Here is a 22,953-nt window from a genome sequence, read left to right on the forward strand (position 1 = left end):
GGGTTCCTGAGGAGTGCTGTGAGTAGTAGATCTGTACCAGTACAGAGGGATTGGCAAACAAGTGATATATGTTTCAGTAAAATTGGATTTTTAGCATTTATAGAAATAGTTATCAACTGTACTGTAGGGATGGAACATAAATCGCAAAAAATTGAGGTTTTTGGTGGCAGCTGCAGAGAGGTATTTGGGTGTGCGAGACTTGACATCAGAAGAGTTACAGGGTTTGGTGGTGTCCCATCCTTTCACTGGTGGTGTCCTATCCTTTCAAGTTGTTGGCCTGAGGTAGGACTAAATAGATTAAAATAGTGGAGTAGGGTGGTGTTACATTTTATAATTTAAAAAATTGTGAGTGCAGTGTTAGATGGTAGGGTATTTGTTTGTTTATTTTTTTCAACGAAAGTATACGGGATATGTACTCCAGTCTAGTAGCTGGCGGTAATGCAACATTTTAATGGACGCCAACTGCCGTTAAACCTCATCAAAGAAGAAGAATCCGACCATAGAAGTAAACATGGCAGACGACAATCCCGTAGCGGTAAGCCATTTAATTATAACAATTTAACAAATTGCCATTGCACATTTGCATTTAGTTGTGTTATATGCAGCATTTATTTAGCGAATAGAGTAGTATATCCATTATTTTAGCCTTAACTGATAGAAAGTTTGACTTGCCTTGCAAGATTTATAAAGGTGCGTGTTGTATCGAGAAGATGCGTCCTACTTCGAGATACGTCCCCCTGCTCCCCATGTAGCCTCCAAAAATAATGATTTTCTGATAAATATTGTAGACTTAAATAACAAATGTACACTTATGTAATCTCAGCGTGTGCACCTCTTCTTTGTAGACTTAGTTCTCAATCACTCTGGCTAAATAAAGGTTGCATAAATAAAATATGCAATGCATACTGATTTTATTTTAATCATCAGTTAGATTTGTTGAGGCTTGTACAGATTACTTTTAATTGATTGCATCTATTATGCCGTGAAGCTCTATTTTGCTTTTCTGCTGAAACTGTCAATATTAATACTACTGTAATTGCACTCAGGGTGAATTATCCCATATTGCACTTGTGTCATTCTGAAAGATGTATAAAGTAGCCTTGTGTCAGGAATACTGTAGTAAAAATTTAGATTTACTCTGAGTCAAACAGTTGGCCTATGACTTTGTTTTGGATGTAATTTGGTTACTTTGACTGAAAGTCAGGACTGAGATGAGTTACAAGTGGCATGGGCCACAATATACTTCATTATTTTGTATTATCTACAGGTTAAAGGGACAGTTCACTCAAACTATATTTTAATATGTTGTTCATTAGTCCACTCTTCATACTATCCCCCCAAAATGTGCATATCACGTTATCAAGATAGAGAACTTTCAGTATAGAGCAAAAAATGTGATGATGATGTGTTTTGTAACGCATGGTTTGTGCGTGTCTTTCCCAGGATGTTCAACTGCCTCCAGCTTCTGAAATCAGGAAGCCTCGTCCTAAAAAAGGTTTGTTGTTCAAACCCATATTGAAGCCTCCTAGATTGACATTACTGACAAATATGCTAACTATTTTACACTGAGAGAGAAATGTACAACATTGGGCTTGAAAGTTGAACTATCTTACCAAGCATTCCAATTTCCCAGAGACATGTTCTTTGATGTAAACTGTTCTACAGTAGCCATTATCCCTTTATTTTCTGAAGTATGTAGTCCTACAGCTCTGATGTGAGCTGTAGCTGCCACTATTCAATTACACAGATTTTATTCGGGCTTTCCAATTTGCATTGCACTGAATACAAACATTACAGGTGACTACTTCATGGGTATATTTAATCCACACTAAAGGTTTAGTAAAGATATATATTGTTTGCATGCATTAGAAACACATGTTTTTGACGAGGTCTCTTTTTGTCCACTGGGTGTCATTATTGAGCAGGTTCATTTCCCTTTGAAGAGGATTAGACCAAAATAGATCAGCTTTAGCTAAACCAGATTTGGTAGCTGCCTGGAAGGCAAGGCTGTGTTGGTCAATTCACTTTGCTTCCTTAGTGCCTTTGATGTCCTGGAAATAACTTTTTAAACATACGTTGTTTCTAATCAGATGGGTGGATCAACCTTTGATTTAGAGTTATGGTTGCTTAAAGGTCCAATGCAACCGTTTTTATCTCAATATAAAATGATTTCTAGGTAACAAATATATATCTTACAGTGGTTTTCAATTAAAATGGTCAAAAATGAATTCGAATAGCTTCTTAGCAAAGAGCAATTTCTCAAACAAGAATTTAGCTGAATGTTTGGGAGGAAATACAACATTCTCAATGGAATAACATTTTATACAATGAAGACAAACTGACATTAATGATCTTGGCAAGATGTGAGTCAGGAGGGAAAAACTGAAAACTAGCTGTTATTGGCAGCTGGCGATATCACCAGGCAGGCCAAAACTTAATCCCACGAAAACAGGCTGAAATTTCAGGCAGTCTTTTCAAACAGCTCTTACACTAAAAGGGCATTATCATTTTCGCGATTTCAGTTTTTATTCCATCTTCATAGTGTGAAAATATATATAAAACACAAGAAAATCTTATTTTTGACTGCATTGGATCGCTAAGACAGTTGTTCATAGCTCCTGAGATATTTCTAAGTTATATTCTTCAAGAATCAATTGGTATATCATTAATTTAGTCATTATTGAATGACAGTAACTATTGCAGATTGCACCTCTAAGCTATTTATAAGTCATATTCTTTCAAATCAAGCAGCATATTTAATTAATTGAAATGACTGGAAATATGACATACTTTAGATAGGTCTGGGTTTTATCTGCCTTTATTTCTATTCAGCGCCTGAGCTCCCTATTTTGGAGAGAAGAAACTGGCTCATCCACCTTCACTACATCCGTAAAGACTATGAGACCTGTAAGGTAGGAGGACATCTGTTTGTTAGGTCTCTCTCTCTCTGAGAGAAAAAGTGTCATGTTAACAGTGTTTGGGAGCAGGGAACTACATGTATTTAACCAGTAATTTAACTACATTTTGTAGTAGCTTGGTGGTAGTTGAACTAAATTCAGATATGGGTAGTGTTTTTAGTAGTTCATGACTTTTACTGTAGCGAGCTACTCGCTAGTTATTTTGCAAAAATAAAAAATGGATGACGTAGGAAAGAATTTCCTTTTTGTTTTTGACATCAGACATTCCTAATTCTCACTTGAAACTGTTTTTGTGTTTAATAGGCTAAATTAAACATTCTGTTAACATCTGCCTCCAGAGTGATCTGTTCTTGCAATTTGTATTCTATGACATTCAGATTTAGTTATAATTTACTATGTAGTTTGGATGTAGTTTTTCGAAGTGTCTTTCAATGTTTCTTTAATTAATTAAGTAACTTTATTTTTCTTAAAGGCCCAGTGCAGTCAAAAACGTGATTTTTCTGTGTGTTATATATATATATATTTCCACACTGAGGTTAGAATAATACTGTGAAATTGTAACAAAAAGTATGATAATGCCATTTTAGTGTAAGAGCTGTTTGAAAATACCAACTTTTGGCCTTCCTGGTGACATCACCAGGTGGTAATAGACCAATAAGAAAGAGTTCTAAACTCTCTGCCGTTAATGGCTATTCAGTAATACTTTAATTACGTACTTTAATAGGATCTCTATGGTTAGACCACTCGCAGACAGTCCTAAGCAACATTCTTGCTTGAGAATGCTCTTTGCTAAGAAGCTATTTTCGTTTATTTTTGACCATTTTAATTGAAAACAATCACAAGGTACTTAATTGTTACATATAAATTATTCGATATTGAGGTACAAATGGCTGCATTGGACCTTTAAGGTTAGCTATAGTGTAACTTAACTTCTTTCAGTGTGAAGTAATTGGTACCTTGGTAAACTATATTTTCACAGTAGCTTCCCCAACACTGCATATAAAGTGTCATTGTAAAACAATGGACAGGAACATGCATTCGTTGAAAGTGTATAATTTCATGCTGTCTCTTTTTCATTCAGTCAATCATCAAAGAGCAGCTACAAGAAACCGGGGGGATGTGTGAATATGCCGTCTATGTACAAGGTATGGCGATTGTCTAGCAGAACAGAACCAGTTCAATCGTTACGAGTATATTACAATAGGTCAGGTGTAACTCTGACCAAATGTTAGATTCTCACAGCATGATGGGATGCCTGTCTGTCTCTGTTCAGCTTTAATCCTTCGCTTGGAAGGGAAAATCCAGCAGTCACTGGACCTGTTCCAGAGCTGTGCAATACTCAACCCTGGCAGCTCGGATAACCTCAAACAAGTGGCCAGATCCCTGTGAGGAGCACACTTTTCGAAAAATCGGGGCCTTTTTATAATTCAAGCTTCAAGGCTGTTTGCTAAGATATTTGCTACCTTTGCGTGTGTTGTGCCCATGCAAGTTATTTCTGAATACAATTTTTTAACTCTTATTGATCCATGGAAAATTGCTTACTTTCCTAAGTCTGAATCCCAGGTATGTACATATGATTTGGCAATTTAGACATTTTGTTCATTTTTGCTTTTCTAGATTTCTCCTTGGTAAGCATAAGGCTGCCATAGAGGTTTACAATGAGGCTTCACAGCTCAATGAGAAAGACTGGGTAAGTAACTTTGGCTTATAAATATACTACTTTGTGAAGAACAGTTTAAAAAAAATTAAAGTATGAAAAGTTTTATGTATTTATGATCCCCAGATAAGAAATATAGTTTACAGGCTATCACATTTTCAATGCCCGTTTTTCAACCTCTCTACTTGAAGGAGATCAGCCACAACTTAGGTGTGTGCTACATCTATACCAAAGACTTCAACCATGTAAGTTATATATTTTAGTCCCTCTTGAAAATACACTGGACAGAAATATAAACGCAACATGTAAAGTGTTGGTCCCATGTTTAATGAGCTAAAATAAAAGATCCCAGAAATGTTCCTCAGGCACAAAAATCGTATTTCTCTGAAACGTTTTGCACAAATTTGTGTACAAACCGGTTAGTGAGCATTTCTCCTTTGCCAAGATAATCTATCCACCTGACAGGTGTGGCATATCAAGAAGCTGATAAAACAGCATGATCATTACACAGGTGCACCTTGTGCTGGGGACAATAAAATGCCACTCTAAAATGTGCAGTTTTGTGTCACAACAAAATGCCACAGATTGGCATGCTGACTGCAGGAATGTCCACCAGAGCTGTTGCCAGAGAATTGAATGTTAATTTCTTTACCATAAGCTGCCTCCAACATCGTTTTAGAAAATTTGCCAATACGTCCAACCGGCTTCACAACCACAGGCCATGTGTATGGCGTTGTGTGGGTGAGCGGTTTGCTGATGTCAACATTGTGAACAGAGTGCCATATGGTGGCCGTGGGGTTATTGTATGGGCAGGCATTAGCTATGGACAACGAACCCAATTGCATTTTAGCAATGGCAATTTGAATGCATAGAGATACCGTAACGAGATCCTGATGAGGCACGTTATTGTGTCATTCATCTGCCGCTTCAGCATGATTATGCATGGCCCCATGTCACAAAGATCTGTATACAATTCCTGGAAGCTGAAAAATGTCCCAGTTCTTCCATGGCCTGCATACTCACTAGCCATGTCACCGATTGAGGATGTTTGGGATAATCTGAATTAGAGGTCGGCCGATTTAATCGGAATGGCCGATTAATTTGGGCCGATTTCAAGTTTTCATAACAATCGGAAATCTGTATTTTTACCCACCTTTATTTAACTCGGCAAGTCAGTTAAGAACACATTCTTATTTTCAATGACGGCCTAGGAACAGCGGGTTTACTGCCGTTCAGGGGCAGAACGACAGATTTTTACCTTGTCAGCTCCGGGATTCAATTGTGCAACCTTACAGTTAACTAGTCCAACGCTCTAACCACCTGCTTCACATTGCACTCCACGAGGAGCCTGCCTGTTACGCGAATGCAGTAAGAAGCAGTCGTAAGTTGCTAGCTAGCATTAAACTTATCTTATAAAAACAATCAATCAATCATAATCACTAGTTAACTACACATGGTGGATGATATTACTAGTTTATCTAGCGTGTCCCGTGCTGCATATAATCGATGCAAAGCAGGGGGATGATTTAACAAAAGCGCATTTGCGAAAAAAGCACAATCGTTGCACGACTGTACCTAACCATATACACCAATGCCTTTCTTAAAGTCAATACACAGAAGTATATATTTTTAAACCTGCATATTTAGCTAAAATAAATCCAGGTTAGCAGGCAATATTAATCAGGTGAAATTGTGTCACTTCTCTTGCGTTCATTGCACGCAGAGTCAGGGTATATACAACAGTTTGGGTCGCCTGGCTCGTTGCGAACTAATTTGCCAGAATTTTACATAATTATGACATAACATTGAAGGTTGTGCAATGTAACAGCAATATTTAGACTTATGGATGCCACCCATTATGATAAAATACCGAACAGTTCCGTATTTCACTGAAATAATAAACGTTTTGTTTTCGAAATGATAGTTTCCGGATTCAACCATATTAATGACCTAAGGCTCGTATTTCTGTGTGTTATTATGTTATAATTAAGTCTATGATTTGATATTTGATAGAGCAGTCTGACTGAGCGGTGGTAGGCAGCAGCAGGCTCGTAAGCATTCATTCAAACAGCACTTTCATGCGTTTTGCCATCAGCTCTTCACTGTGCTTCAAGCATTGAGCTGTTTATGACTTCAAGCCTATCAACTCCCGAGATTAGGCTGGTGTAACCAATGTGAAATGGCTAGCTAGTTAGCGATGTACGCGCTAATAGCGTTTCAATCGTCACTCGCTCTGAGACTTGGAGTAGTTGTTCTCCTTGCTCTGCATGGGTAACGCTGCTTCGAGGGTGGCTGTTGTCGATGTGTTCCTGGTTCGAGCCCAGGTAGGGGCGAGGAGAGGGGCGGAAGCTATACTGTTACACTGGCAATACTAAAGTGCCTATAAGAACATCCAATAGTCAAAAGTATATGAAATACAAATGGTATAGAGAGAAATAGTCCTATAAATACTATAACTACAACCTGAAACCTCTTACCTTGGAATATTGAAGTCTCATGTTAAAAGGAACCACCAGCTTTCATATGTTCTCATGTTCTGAGCAAGGAACTTAAACGTTAGCTTTTTTACATGGCACATATTGCACTTTTACTTTCTTCTCCAACACTTTGTTTTTGCATTATTACCAAATTGAACATGTTTCATTATTTATTTGAAGCAAAATTTATTTTTATTGATGTATTATATACTAAGTTAAAATAAGTGTTCATTCAGTATTGTTGTAATTGTCATTATTAAAAATAAATATAGAAAATTGTCCAATACCGATTAATGAATTGAAAAAGGCATTGAAGAAGAGTGGGACAAAATTCCACAGTCCACAATCAAAAGCCTGATCAACTCTATGAGAAGGAGATGTGTCGCGGTGCATGAGGAGAATGGTGGTCACATCAGATACTGACTGGTTTTCTGATGATCTACTCTACCTTTTTTTATGGTATCTGTGACCAACAGATTTGAATTCCCAGTCATGTGAAATCTTTAGATTAGGGCCTAATGAAATGTATTTCAATGGATTGATTTCCTTATATGCTCAGTCAAATCTTTGAAATTGTTGCATGTTGCGTTTACATTTTTGTTCAGTGTAGTATTGTTAAAATGTTTCAAACACCAACATTGTAAATTAATGAAAGTAAAAGCTGTGTGCACTGCCAGGCAGAAGAGCAGTTGAACATCGCCCTGGAGTTGAGCAAGCACGACCTGACCTACATGATGCTGGGAAAGATTCACCTGCTGGAAGGGGACACTGACAAAGCCATCGACGTGTACAGGAGGGCTGTTGAGTGAGTATTATATTGAACTTAGCAGATGGAAAGCGACTTGTGTGTAGATTTCCCTATGAATGGTGGCCCCAGTGGGATTTGAACCCACAAACCTTGGAGTTGAAAGCACCATGCTCTACCAACTGAGTCACACAGGACCACTAAAGTCTGTGAGAGTGAGTGTGTTGGCATTTTCATGACTGTGATTGAGAATGGTTATTGCTCATCTGTTCCCTTTTTTTTTAATCTACTGTAAAACTGCAATTAAACGTAGTAGTCCCTTTTAATAGCTGGGCACGGCACACATTTCAGCAAATAAACGCCTGTTTCAAATAAATGACGGTTCTAAATGAATTGTTTACAAGATTACCATGAATTGTTGTCAGTTTTTAACGTTTGATTTGTTACATTAAATAAATTAGTAATGATAAAAAAAATAGGGCAATCATCCATTTTATCACCAGTAAGAAACTGCTAGCCATTGACTGCTAACAGATGAGAACCGCTAGCTAACTGGCAAACACAAAAGCAAGTGGCTGAAAAAGTACCCAATTGTCACACTTGAGCAAAAGTAAAGATACCTTAATAGAAAATAACTCAAGTGAAAGTCACCCAGTAAAATACTACTTGAGTAAAAGTCTAAAAGTATTTGGTTTGAAATATACAGTACTTAAGTATCAAAAGTAAATGGAATTGCTAAAATATACTCAAGTATTAAAACTAAAATAAATTCAAATTCCTTCAAACCAGACGGCATCATTTTCTTGTTTATTTTACTTTATAGATAGCCAGGGGAACGCTCTGACACTCAGACATCATTTACAAATGAAGCATGTGTTTAGTGAGTCAGAGGCAGTAGAGATGATCGGGGATGTTCTCTTGATAAGTGTGAATTTAAAATTAAAATGAATTATGTGAGAAATGGTGGTGCAAACTTGGAGTCACACGGTGATATGGTTTGTGGTCCTTCCCACTATGACCCGGGAAACCACCCAGCGTTTAAAAAATTGTCATAATAAAAAATATATATACAGTCCATTCGGAAAGTATTCAGACCCCTTGACTTTTTCCACATCTTGATACGTTACAGCCTTATTTTAAAATGTATTACAGTGCCTTGCGAAAGTATTCGGCCCCCTTGAACTTTGCGACCTTTTGCCACATTTCAGGCTTCAAACATAAAGATATAAAACTGTATTTTTTTGTGAAGAATCAACAACAAGTGGGACACAATCATGAAGTGGAACGACATTTATTGGATATTTCAAACTTTTTTAACAAATCAAAAACTGAAAAATTGGGCGTGCAAAATTATTCAGCCCCTTTACTTTCAGTGCAGCAAACTCTCTCCAGACGTTCAGTGAGGATCTCTGAATGATCCAATGTTGACCTAAATGACTAATGATGATAAATACAATCCACCTGTGTGTAATCAAGTCTCCGTATAAATGCACCTGCACTGTGATAGTCTCAGAGGTCCGTTAAAAGCGCAGAGAGCATCATGAAGAACAAGGAACACACCAGGCAGGTCCGAGATACTGTTGTGAAGAAGTTTAAAGCCGGATTTGGATACAAAAATATTTCCCAAGCTTTAAACATCCCAAGGAGCACTGTGCAAGCGATAATATTGAAATGGAAGGAGTATCAGACCACTGCAAATCTACCAAGACCTGGCCTTCCCTTTAAACTTTCAGCTCATACAAGGAGAAGACTGATCAGAGATGCAGCCAAGAGGCCCATGCAGAGATCTACAGCTGAGGTGGGAGACTCTGTCCATAGGACAACAATCAGTCGTATATTGCACAAATCTGGCCTTTATGGAAGAGTGGCAAGAAGAAAGCCATTTCTTAAAGATATCCATAAAAAGTGTCGTTTAAAGTTTGCCACAAGCCACCTGGGAGACACACCAAACATGTGGAAGAAGGTGCTCTGGTCAGATGAAACCAAAATTGAACTTTTTGGCAACAATGCAAAACGTTATGTTTGTCGTAAAAGCAACACAGCTCATCACCCTGAACGCACCATCCCCACTGTCAAACATGGTGGTGGCAGCATCATGGTTTGGGCCTGCTTTTCTTCAGCAGGGACAGGGAAGATGGTTAAAATTGAAGGGAAGATGGATGGAGCCAAATACAGGACCATTCTGGAAGAAAACCTGATGGAGTCTGCAAAAGACCTGAGACTGGGACGGAGATTTGTCTTCCAACAAGACAATGATCCAAAACATAAAGCAAAATCTACAATGGTTCAATAATAAACATATCCATGGCCACGTCAAAGTTCAGACCTGAATCCAATCGAGAATCTGTGGAAAGAACTGAAAACTGCTGTTCACAAATGCTCTCCATCCAACCTCACTGAGCTCGAGCTGTTTTGCAAGGAGGAATGGGAAAAAATGTCAGTCTCTCGATGTGCAAAACTGATAGAGACATACCCCAAGCGACTTACAGCTGTAATCGCAGCAAAAGGTGGCGCTACAAAGTATTAACTTAAGGGGGCTGAATAATTTTGCACGCCCAATTTTTGATTTGTTAAAAAAGTTTGAAATATCCAATAAATGTTGTTCCACTTCATGATTGTGTCCCACTTGTTGTTGATTCTTCACAAAAAAAAACAGTTTTATATCTTTATGTTTGAAGCCTGAAATGTGGCAAGCAATAACTTTTTTTTTGTTGTTAAAAAATAAATGGAAATATCACATTACGTAAGTATTTAGACCCTTTACTCTGTACTTTGTTGATGCACCTTTGACAGTGATTACAGCCTCAAGTCTTTTTGGGTATGACACTACAAGCTTGGCACACCTGTGTTTGGGGAGTTTCTCCCATTCTTCTCTGCAGATCCTCTCAAGCTCTGTCGGGTTGAATGGGGAGTGTCTCTGCACAGCTATTTTCAGGTCTCTCCAGAGATGTTTGATCAGGTCCGGGTTTTGGCTGGGCCACTCAAGGACATTCAGAGACTTGTCCCGAAACCACTCCTGCATTGTCTGGCTGTGTGCTGAGGATTGTTGTCCTGTTGGAAGGTGAACCTTCGCCCCAGTCTGAGGTCCTGAGCGCTCTGGAGCAGGTTTTCATCAAGGATCTCTCTGTACTTTGCTATGTTCATCTTTTCCTCGATCCTGACTGGTCTCCCAGTCCCTGCCACTAAATAACATCTCCACAGCATGATGCCACTACCACCATGCTTCACCGTAGGGATGGGGCCAGGTTTCTTCCAGACGTGAAGCTTGAGTTCAATCTTGGTTTCATCAGACTTCACCAATCAGGCCCGGTGGAGTGCTGCAGAGATGGTTGTCCGTCTGGAAGGTTCTCCCATCTCCACAGAGGAACTCTGGAGCTCTGTTAGAGCGCTCAGGACCTCAGAATGGGGTGACTATTCACCTTCCAATAGGACAACAATCCTCAGCACACAGCCAAGACAATGCAGGAGTGGCTTCGGGACAAGTCTCAATGTCCTTGGGTGACTCAGCCAAAGCCCGGAATTGAACCCGATCAACCATCTCTGGAGAGACCTGAAAATAGCTGTGTAGCAACGCTCCACATTCAACCTGACAGAGTTTGAGAGGATCTGCAGATATTAATGGGAGAACCTCCCCAAATACAAGTGTGCCAAGCTTGTAGTGTCATACCCAAGAAGACTCGAGGCTGCAATCGCTACCAAAGGTGCTTCAACAAAGTAAAGGGTCTGCATACTTATGTAAATGTGATATTTTTATTGAATACATTTTAGAATATGGCTGTAACATAACAAAATGTGGAAAAGTCAAGGGGTCTGAATACTTTCCAAATGCACAGTATATGGCACAGCTGTCAATTTGTTGGTCCTTAAATGAAACTGGTATACTTTTTTACTTATCACAATTTTCTTTAACTAATGTTGGTATTCAATGCAGGACCGACAGACAAGTTCCTTGCTTTTTCCCCCTTCCACCTCCCTTCCACTTGCCTCTTCCATTTGCAGTTAGTTGGCTATAATTTTGGGTAGAGCAGACATTTCCATATATTTTTGTTAGCTGCATGTGTGACATAACGCCACCAGTCCTATTTATTATATAATTTACAAAGATTATACCGTCCCCCGTCCCTCCCAATAAAAATATATAACCTTTTATTAACAATTAGTATATTTGAGTTTAACCATAATATTTTATTTATTATTTGTTATGTATTTTCTGGTGGAGTAAACTGAAATTGCAACCAACTTTCTATGGCTCGTTTTAAAAATCGCGATATTTTGGAGATTATTTAATTTCCAAATAACCACAAGTGAGAGGTTGTAATCTAAATAATGGGAGAAAAGCCGTTCTTGAACATGGGGTGAGACATTCTTACTCATCTGCTAGAGAACCCGTTCTGATTTCAGTATAACTTTTGAATGACTGAAGCCTTTAGTGAGAGGTCTAATGCTTTAATATAAGATCTTATCTATTTTTGCAAACTTTCTATTAAAATGTATTGTAGTGAGAGAATTTGTTTTTTTAAGGATATGAATTCCGAGTATTTGCACAGTTTATTAGGCTACAGATGAAATAAATTATGATGAACTTCACAGGGTGGTGAAAGTGCACGGTGATCTTGATGCTCCTTTCCAATAAATATTGAGGGTCTTATTCTGGTGATATGATGATCGATGCTTGACTGCATAATAATCTCATCATGTAGACTAGTTTACCCACACTGTATCTGCGAGCTGTTGGCTAGAGCGCACGTGCCAAGGCACATTTGCTATATTATTTCATTTTTAAAATTTTAGCTTTTTTTAACTAGGCAAGTCAGTTAAGAACAAATTCTTATTTTCAATGGCGGCCTAGGAATAGTGGGTTAACTGCCTTGTTCAGGGGTAGAACGACAGATTTTTACCTTGTCAACTCGGGGATTCGATCTTGCAACCTTTCGGTTACAAGTCCAACGCTCTAACAACTAGTTTTTGTGACAAAACTGTCGGTTGAGTTGAACATAGAACACATAGAATTTTACATTTTTATTCGGTACAAAAACTACATTTTGTGAGCACTACGTCATCACTCACTCTTTTATCCACAGCACGTCCGTTTGATGGAAACACACAACCGTTTGATGGAAACACACTCCATCACAACCGTTTGATGGAAACACACAACCAGTGGGAAAATGCCCATATTTTCTTTATGTGGATTTTAGAATATTCACATGAAAATCTGTTGCCAATTGGATGGAAACCTTGTTAATGTGTGTAAATGATAACACATTAGTTCAGGAAATTAAGAAATGTATTTAAATGCTGGAATTGAATTCTGGAATTAAACAATTAACTACACAAATGAGCAAAAGCTGTGTGCATTAAGGAAATGGATGCCTTGCTCAAATATACTGACCAAAAATAGAAACGCAACGTGTAAAGTGTTGGTCCCATGTTTCATCAGCTGAAATAAAAAGTCAAAGAAATGTTCCATATGCACAAAAAATGTATTTCTTTCATGTTGTGGACAAATTTGTTTACATCCCTGTTAGTGAGCATTTCTATTTTGCCAAGATAAGCCATACACCTGGCAGGTGTGGCATATCAAGAGATTTTGGCAGTACGTCCAACCGTCCTCTAAGCCAAGGACCTCCACATCGGCTTCTTCACCTGCGGGATCGTCTGAGGAGTGGGGCTGCTGCTGAGGGGTATTTTTTTCTGTAATAAAGCCCTTTTGTGTGGTAAAAATATTTTGATTTGGCCTGGCGCCCCAGGCCCACCCTTGGCTGCACCCCTGCCCAGTCAAGTGAATTCCATAGACTAGGGCCTAATGAAATTATGTATATTTTTTACCCCAATTTCATGGTATTCAATTGTCCCATCGCTGCAAATCCTGTACAGACTCGGGAGAGGCGAAGGTCAAGAGTCCTGCGTCCTCCGAAACACAACCCAGTCAAGCCTCTCTGCCCTCTTAACCCAAAAGCCAGCCGCACCAATGTCTCAGAGGAAACACCATACACCTGTCAACCGTGTCAGCGTGCATTGCGCCCGGGCCCGCCACAGGAGTCGTAGGTGCACGATGGGACAAGAACATCCCTGCCGACCAAACCCTCTCCTAATCCGGGCGACGCAGGGCCAATTGTCCGCCACCCCATGGGTCTCCCGGTCGCGGCCGGCTGCGACAGAGCCCGGACTAAAATCAAGATCTCTAGCGGTACAGCTTAGCACTGCGATGCAGTGCCTTAGACCACTGCGCCAATTTGGAGTTTCTACATCCTGGTTAAGTAAAGGTTGAGTAAATATAAAATCCTCTTATTTCAGGTTTTCTCCTGAAAACACGGATCTTCTCACCACTCTTGGCCTGCTATACATGCAAGTAAGTCGAGGCCTTTCAGTCCCTCCTAAGATCACACTCCAAACATGATATGACAACTCACGTTTGTGAGTTTGAAACTAAATCAGTCTATTTCCTCTCCAGCAAGGCAAATATCAGAAAGCCTTTGAACACCTTGGGAATGCCCTGACGTATGACCCCAACAACTTTAAGGTAGGGGAGGCCCTCCCTAATAGTCCCTATCCTATTGGATGCTGTATTTGCAACTGACTTAAATATCACTGCTGTGTGTGTGTGTGTGTGTTTTTTTTACCCTCTTCAGGCCATCCTGGCAGCCGGCAGCATGATGCAGACGCATGGGGACTATGATGTTGCCATGAATAAGTACCGCGTGGCAGCTTATGCTGTACCTGAGAGCTCACCCCTTTGGAATAACATTGGCATGTGCTTCTTCGGAAACAAGAAATATGTGGCGGTAGGGAACTTCTAAGGGCGACAACCTCCAATTTGCCTGTTTCGCGCCATCTCGCCGACTCATTTCGAACTAGACTTCCCTCCGATCAATTGGCCAACCGATGCCACATTTTCAGTGTGATCCCAATATTTGATGTGCTGGAAAGCAGCCATAATTCAGAATTTGACCCAGAGGGTTTTGTGTGTGTGTGTGTGTTTTGAGGTACCATTACACATAACCAATATTTGTCTCTGTCAGTCCCATCATTTTTTTTTTTAAGAATGCGAAAATACCTAACATCTACGAATACGTACCACATAGAAATGCATTTGTGAAACTACGACCACTACAAATCTAAACTACAAATCTAAACCATTCACTATGTGTTATTGCCATTGACATAACCAGCTACTGGGTATACAGGCTTTCTCTAGCCTTTTATCTTCTATCCCTCCACATCCTCAGGCCATCAGCTGTCTGAAGAGGGCCAACTACCTGTCTCCGTTTGACTGGAAAATCCTGTACAACCTGGGCCTGGTGCATCTCACCATGCAGCAGTATGCCTCAGCCTTCCACTTCCTCAGTGCTGCCGTCAACCTGCAGCCAAAGATGGCAGAGCTCTATATGCTGCTGGCAGGTACAGGAGAACTAATTGCAAAAGTACCGTGGCACCAAGGGGCAAAGTAGCTTGTAAAATGTAGTAACCTACTTCGCCCCTTAGTGCCACCACACAGGGATGATTTTTTTTATGCTCCCCTGGACATTTTCAGTGATACTATAGTTTCACAAATGTACCTTGTGTTTTTCCTTGTGGCTGCCATCTCCGCTTCAATGTCTTTCAACACATACCTTTTTTTTTGCCTGTTTCGCTCGTTTCTTGGCTTCTATATACAGTGCCTTGCGAAAGTATTCGGCCCCCTTGAACTTTGCGACCTTTTGCCACATTTCAGGCTTCAAACATAAAGATATAAAACTGTATTTTTTTGTGAAGAATCAACAACAAGTGGGACACAATCATGAAGTGGAACGACATTTATTGGATATTTCAAACTTTTTTAACAAATCAAAAACTGAAAAATTGGGCGTGCAAAATTATTCAGCCCCTTTACTTTCAGTGCAGCAAACTCTCTCCAGAAGTTCAGTGAGGATCTCTGAATGATCCAATGTTGACCTAAATGACTAATGATGATAAATACAATCCACCTGTGTGTAATCAAGTCTCCGTATAAATGCACCTGCACTGTGATAGTCTCAGAGGTCCGTTAAAAGCGCAGAGAGCATCATGAAGAACAAGGAACACACCAGGCAGGTCCGAGATACTGTTGTGAAGAAGTTTAAAGCCGGATTTGGATACAAAAAGATTTCCCAAGCTTTAAACATCCCAAGGAGCACTGTGCAAGCGATAATATTGAAATGGAAGGAGTATCAGACCACTGCAAATCTACCAAGACCTGGCCGTCCCTCTAAACTTTCAGCTCATACAAGGAGAAGACTGATCAGAGATGCAGCCAAGAGGCCCATGATCACTCTGGATGAACTGCAGAGATCTACAGCTGAGGTGGGAGACTCTGTCCATAGGACAACAATCAGTCGTATATTGCACAAATCTGGCCTTTATGGAAGAGTGGCAAGAAGAAAGCCATTTCTTAAAGATATCCATAAAAAGTGTTGTTTAAAGTTTGCCACAAGCCACCTGGGAGACACACCAAACATGTGGAAGAAGGTGCTCTGGTCAAATTAAACCAAAATTGAACTTTTTGGCAACAATGCAAAACGTTATGTTTGGCGTAAAAGCAACACAGCTGAACACACCATCCCCACTGTCAAACATGGTGGTGGCAGCATCATGGTTTGGGCCTGCTTTTCTTCAGCAGGGACAGGGAAGATGGTTAAAATTGATGGGAAGATGGATGGAGCCAAATACAGGACCATTCTGGAAGAAAACCTGATGGAGTCTGCAAAAGACCTGAGACTGGGACGGAGATTTGTCTTCCAACAAGACAATGATCCAAAACATAAAGCAAAATCTACAATGGAATGGTTCAAAAATAAACATATCCAGGTGTTAGAATGGCCAAGTCGAAGTCCAGACCTGAATCCAACGAAGAATCTGTGGAAAGAACTGAAAACTGCTGTTCACAAATGCTCTCCATCCAACTTCACTGAGCTCAAGCTGTTTTGCAAGGAGGAATGGGAAAAAATGTCAGTCTCTCGATGTGCAAAACTGATAGAGACATACCCCAAGCGACTCACAGCTGTAATCGCAGCAAAAGGTGGCGCTACAAAGTATTAACTTAAGGGGGCTGAATAATTTTGCACGCCCAATTTTTCAGTTTTTGATTTGTTAAAGAAGTTTGAAATATCCAATAAATGTCGTTCCACTTCATGATCGTGTCCCACTTGTTGTTGATTCTTCACAAAAAAATACAGTTTTATATCTTTATGTTTGAAGCCTGAAATGTGGCAAAAGGTCACAAAGTTCAAGGGGGCCGAATACTTTCGCAAGGCACTGTATATATATATATATATATATATATGATATATTCTTTTTTTAATCTTGCCTGTTAATCCTAGATTGTAGTTTTAACCTTGTTGATTTGGCATCAAGCAGGCACTGCCTGATGTGTCTCTATTCTTCTAATTTCCCCCAAGTGCATTTGAGTGTCCATTCCAACTTATTGAATTTCTTGTGGACAAGTACTTTCTTGTGGTTTAAAGCAATGTCTAAATTCTAATGTGTGATCATGGCTTATTGGTAGTTTGTTTTAATTTTCTTTCAGTTGCACTTACTAATATGGATGACGGGGAGAATGCCAAGCGATCATACGAGCAAGCAGTGTTGTTGGATGAGTAAGAATTTTACCTGAATTCATTTATTTGTATTTTTATGAATGGCTGGATGGGTGGAGGGGGTATCATCCTCAATCCTACATTTTCAGGCCTTTTTAATATTACAATCTATTGTCTAATAGTTCTTAAACCCATGTATACTGTTCTGTGCCTATCTTTCACAGCTGTAACCCCTTGATCAATCTGAATTTCGCAGTCCTGTTGTACAATCAAGGAGACAAAAAAGGAGCCACAGATCAGTACCTGGAGATGGAGAGTAAAGTGATGGAAAGCAGCCATAATGCAGAATTCGACCCAGAGGTGTGTGTATGTGTGTGAACGTGCATACATACCTGTCTGTGTTATAGAGGTACCATTACTCACAGACTCTTTAAAAGGGGCAATCCGCAATTGCTAAATAGATTTTTGGACTTATAAATGAGTAATATACTGTATCCTCATTGATTCTTGAAGAATATAACGTATACATGCCTCATAAGCAGGGGTGAAAGTAGATATAGGATGTTTCTCAAAAATGCATACTACCCTGCTCTGAGCACGCAAATTGGAGCACGGGAGGGTTGAAATCAATTTGCGGCCATTATTTTAGCTGAAGCGAGAGAAAATAAACCCAGACATTGGAATAAAATGTTGCCCATTCACATCTCATATGTTGCCTGACTACAATATGTTATTACGTTACAATACGTTAATAAATACATACTGTGTTAATTTTGGCATGTTTACCTGCCTACAATACCCACTGTAGCGAAGACCGCAATCTCATAGTAAGTCAAAAGGGCTATCTGGTTAGCTACTACTGTTAGCTATCTAGATACACACAAATAACTGGCAGCTAGCTATACCTACGAATAATTTGAATCTACCTGGCATAACATTAGTGTTAGGTAACGTTTGCCTGTTAAACTGTTTCGCTAGATTATGATTCGCATATAGATAGCTGATAGTTATGAAGTAAAATGTTTGCTTTGTGTATATCTTGTTTTGTCTATTGCCATTGTCCTGGCTGGAAGAAGGTTGAGTGAATGGGTATGCCCATAGTAAGTCAATAGGGATAACTGGCTAGCTACTGTTAGCTAGCCAGATAGCCACGAAGAATTGGCTGCCAACTAGTAGCTACCCACGAATAATTGACATATACCTTCGTTTTAGGTCATTTTTGCCTGTTTAACTAGCTGGCTAGCTACATTATTACGGTTCACATATAGCTAGCTGATAATAATGAAGTAAAACGTTTGCTTTGTGTATCTTGTTTCGCCTCTATTGTTACCATTGGTCCTGGCTGGATGAAAGTTCAGTGAATGGGGAGGTGCAGCGTGAGGTAATACAGTATTGGGAGTGCAAGTGCAGCTAAAATTTAATGTTTTATGCGTTCTCTACACTCTCTTCCTCACAAGAACGTCCTCTGAGAATGCACTCGGAGCATGAGTGTGGAGCACGGTAGGATGCTTATTGAGAAAAGACCCATAGTTTCTTCCCGGTACACCTAAGATTAAAGACCATGTCATTTAACTGTGAAAATGTTTGACCTTTTAATGTGGCATGATGTTTTCATCTGATTGTCAAACAAATCACTTCATAAAGTAGGCTACCTGCCCATGTTTGTCCACTTTTAAAATAACTCCAGCGTCTACAACAGTGCAATGTGCACACGCCATTTGATGAATGGAAAAAGACGCCTATTAAAACACCAAAAAGGGTAATGACATTGATTGATGAGTCCACTGTGATAGGTTCATGTTTTACCGGTAAGACATATCCCAATATTTCTTTACCTTCCAGTCTTACTTTCACCCCTGCTCATGAGCTTAGTTCAACTGTCGTACACCATTAAAACCCAAAACACAAGATTTTTGTAAATCATGTAAACAAACACTGTATAGCTTTAAAAATAGGAATATTGCTTTATCTTGGAATGTCAGTCCTTGCATAAATAGCGCTATACATTTACCAAAACTGAGGCGGGGTGCCATTTTGTTATTGTTTCAACTGTGTATGTTCTCCATGTTCTGATACTGAAGCAGGGCTCCTTGAACACTTCAAGCTGGCTCCCAGTCTAACACATATCCCTAATGTTGAGCGGTCTGTACCCTTTTTGTCCCAGCTCATTGAGATGGCCCAGAAGTTGGCATCTGCTCTCCAGGTGGGAGAGACCTCGGTGTGGACCAAGCCAGGTAAGGACTCCAAAGTCAGTCAGCGCTCCAAGACCACGTCCCTGCAGCCCCTGGGCACCAACCAGGCCCTTGGGCAGGCCATGTCTTCAGCTGCCAGCAAAAGCATCCAGCTAGCTGCAGGTGTGTGTGTCAGTGAAAGCGGAGGTCAAATTTAGAGATGGACGCCATGTTGCTGCCTCTGAGTGTTTTCGTTCACCCATTCATTTATAATGAGTCTTTGGATTCTAGTTGTAATTCCAGATCATCTTTCTCTAAATAGAGAGTTCTGCAGTAGGCTGGTCTGGATCAACCATATCCAGACACCAAACTTTACTTGATTTTTTGGCACCTTTGATCAAACACAGATTGCATATGATCCTACCTTTTTTTTAACGGTTGTCCACCACTGCACAAAGTGACGTGAAGTAGAACGTTTTTAATTTCCATGTAATACGATTCCACGGGAATGCGTGTCAGATGTTTTATCAGTAAAATATCCTTTATCTCATCCCTAAGGCTCTAAGGCTCCACCCAAGTCCACCTCCACGCCGCTAGTTGAAGAGCATGATGTGGAGAATGCCCCTTCCCCTCCCCTAGGGGACCCTGAGTCAGAGGATCCCAAAGCCAAAGAGAAGAAGAGCAAGTCTAAACCTGTGGCTGAGTAGGGTCCATGATCCACTGCTATGTGAAGCGAAGCAATGTATAGTTGAATAGCACATTACAGTTGAATAGTATGTACTGTATTGGGGTTGGATTGTTAATTGCAGGTTTAAAATGTTTTGAATAAAAGTAGGGGGAGATGTTACAGTGCATACAGAAAGTATTCAGACCCCTTGACTTTTTCCACATTTTGTTAGGTTACAGCCTTATTCTAAAATGTATTAAATCGTTTTTTCCCTCATCAATCTACACACGATACCCCATAATGACAAAGCAAAAACAGTTTTTATTTTATTTTAGCAAATCTATTACAAATAAAAAACTGCTACCACATTTACATAGATATTCAGACCCTTTACTCAGTACTTTGTTGAAGCACCTTTGGCAGCAATTACAACCTCGAGTCTTCTTGGGTATGACACTACAAGCTTGGCACACCTGTATTTGGGGAGTTTCTCCTAATCTTCTCTGCAGATCCTCTCAAGCTTTCAGGTTGAATGGGGAGCGTCGCTACACACCTATTTTCAGGTCTCTCCAGAGATTTTCAATCAAGTGTAAGTTTGAGCTCTGGCTGGGCCACTCAAGGACATTCAGAGACTTATCCCAAAGCCATTCCTGCGTTGTTTTGGCTATGTGCTTAGGGTCGTTGTCCTGTTGGAAGGTGAACAATTGCCCTCAGTCTGAGGTCCTGAACGCTCTGAAGTAGGTTTTCACCAAGGATCTCTCTGTACTTTGCTCCGTTCATCTTTCCCTCGATCCTGACTAATCTCCCAGTCCCTGCCGCTGAAAAACATCCCCACAGCATGATGCTGCCACCACCATGCTTCACCGTAGGGATGGTGCCACGTTTCCTCCAGATGTGATGTTTGGCATTCAGGCATTTCATCAGACCAGAGAATCTTGTTTCTCATGGCCTGAGAGTCTTTTGGTGCCTTTTGGTAAACTCCAAGCGGGCTGTCATGTGCCGTTTACTGAGGAGTGGTTTCCATCTGGCCCCTTTTCCATAAAGGCCTGATTGGTGGAGTGATGCAGATGGCTGTCCTTCTGGAAGGTTCTCCCATCCCCACAGAGGAACTCTGGAGCTCTGTCAGAGTGACCATCTGGTTCTTGGTCACCTCCCTGACCAAGACGATTGCTCAGTTTGGCCTGGCAGACAGATTTAAGAAGAGTCTTTGGTTCAAAACTTCTTCCATTTAAGAATGATGGAGGCCACTGTGTTCTTGGGGACATTCAATGCTGCAGAAATGTTTTGTGCCTCGACACAATCCTGTCTCTGAGCTCTACAGATAACTCCTTTGACATCATGGCTTGGTTTCTGCTCTGACATGCACTGTCGACAGTGGGACCTTATATAGACAGGTGTGTGCCTTTCCAAATCATGTCCAATCAATTGAATTGACCACAGGTGGACTCCCAAGTTGTAGAGACGTCTCAAGAATGATCAATGGAAACAGGATGCACCTGAGCTCAGTTTCGAGTCTCAAGCAAAGGGTCTGAATACTTATGTAAATAAGGTATTTTTAATACATTTGAAAACCTTTCTAAAAACGTGTTTTCGCTTTGTCATTATGGGGTATTATGTGTAAATTGTTAAGAAAAGAAATGTATTTATTGAGGCTGTAATGTAACAAAATGTGGAAAAAGTCAAGGGGTCTGAATACTTTCCGAATGCCCTTAATGTAAAGGGATATTCCGCTTATATCATGGTTTGGCACAGAAAACAATAATACACAAAGTACAATTTAAATGCTGTTTACATCTGCTGAAGTAGCAAGCTAACTACAGTCTTTTTATGTAGCCTACTGATATGGAGAGGTATTTTCTGGCAGAACTACAAAGTGTAACTCTGGAGGATGTTGCAGCTGAATGGTTAATCAAATGTATGCCCACCTATCAAGCACCCTTCAGCCAATCAGAATCGAATGTTCAACAAAACCATGGTATAAAAAATTATAAACTGTTAGTGTTACTGACTTGAGTGTTGTCTCATCCTCTCCCTGTCAAGATGGAAGGCCTTTCATAAGAAAAAATGCTTTTGGAAAGCCAACATGATGTGGTCCAAATACCCTAAAACTTAAATTAATAGTCTGGGTGTTTATTTGCTTCAATCACTGAACATAACCGGCGCATATTAGAGACAGGCTCCTATTTGAGCCAGGTGTCTATATCCTTAATGCACACAGGTTTTCCTCAAAGTGTTGAACAGACTAGCACATTGTTTATGACCAGTACAAACATAACACATTTATCACAGATCAGACTTGCAAAGACGAGGCTGCCTATCATACATCCCCAATGTCATGCATCAGCACCAACATGATCTTACCAGATAGAATTCAGTAATCAACGATTGTTCAGGTCCCCGGGACATCGGGAGATACCTTCCATTCCATCCACTAGGGACAACTTAACCATCAAGTTTTTGTTGCTTTTTAAAAAAAAAAAAAATCTATATATATATTTTTTTTTTCTGTTTTAACAACCTTAATCCTTACCTACTTTCACTTCACCCATAGACGTTTATCCCTCCTGGACAAACGTTGAATACTGAAGTGAGACCGTGAGATCTTGCTAGTTGAGCCAACCATGTCAAACCAGACTGCTGTTTCATCCATGGCAATAATGTTGCTCTCCTTTCTCTTCTATTGCCTAATCTTTACGGTACTTACTGAAGTTCACTCGTAAACATATTTTATTTGAAACAGCCGTTTATTTGCTTAAATGTGTGC

The 22,953-nt window shown here is 40.0% G+C and overlaps 1 protein-coding gene across 6 annotated transcripts; it reads left to right on the forward strand.

Annotated features, from left to right (window-relative positions):
- bbs4 (Bardet-Biedl syndrome 4) lies at positions 1-22,303 on the forward strand. 6 transcript variants are annotated; one of them, XM_021565199.3, is made up of 16 exons: positions 1-535; positions 1,444-1,495; positions 2,833-2,912; positions 4,000-4,063; positions 4,192-4,303; positions 4,536-4,608; positions 4,767-4,820; positions 7,730-7,857; positions 14,095-14,149; positions 14,252-14,320; positions 14,430-14,582; positions 15,027-15,198; positions 17,342-17,411; positions 17,576-17,711; positions 19,516-19,585; positions 20,081-22,303. In XM_021565199.3, exons 1-16 carry the CDS (start codon positions 512-514, stop codon positions 20,227-20,229), a joined length of 1,461 nt encoding a protein of 486 aa, XP_021420874.3. In that variant the 5' UTR covers positions 1-511; the 3' UTR covers positions 20,230-22,303. The 6 variants fall into 6 exon arrangements, with proteins under 6 accessions (XP_021420874.3, XP_021420858.3, XP_021420866.3 ...); XM_021565183.3 differs by having other exon boundaries at positions 21-535; positions 19,516-19,705; XM_021565207.3 differs by having other exon boundaries at positions 406-535; positions 7,714-7,857; positions 19,516-19,705.
- Positions 22,304-22,953: the final 650 nt, after the last annotated feature.

The sequence above is a fragment of the Oncorhynchus mykiss genome, chromosome 2 (assembly GCF_057628025.1).
Source record: "Oncorhynchus mykiss isolate SJ-2025 chromosome 2, ASM5762802v1, whole genome shotgun sequence".
Classification (NCBI taxonomy): Eukaryota; Metazoa; Chordata; class Actinopteri; order Salmoniformes; family Salmonidae; genus Oncorhynchus; species Oncorhynchus mykiss.

Excerpts from the sequence above, each read along its gene's own strand:
- bbs4 (XM_021565183.3), top strand. The coding sequence starts at position 512 with ATGGCAGACGACAATCCCGTAGCG. Across the intron at positions 536-1,443 it reads CAGACGACAATCCCGTAGCG|GATGTTCAACTGCCTCCAGC; the intron begins GTAAGCCATTTA and ends TGTCTTTCCCAG. Across the intron at positions 4,304-4,535 it reads AAACAAGTGGCCAGATCCCT|ATTTCTCCTTGGTAAGCATA; the intron begins GTGAGGAGCACA and ends TTGCTTTTCTAG.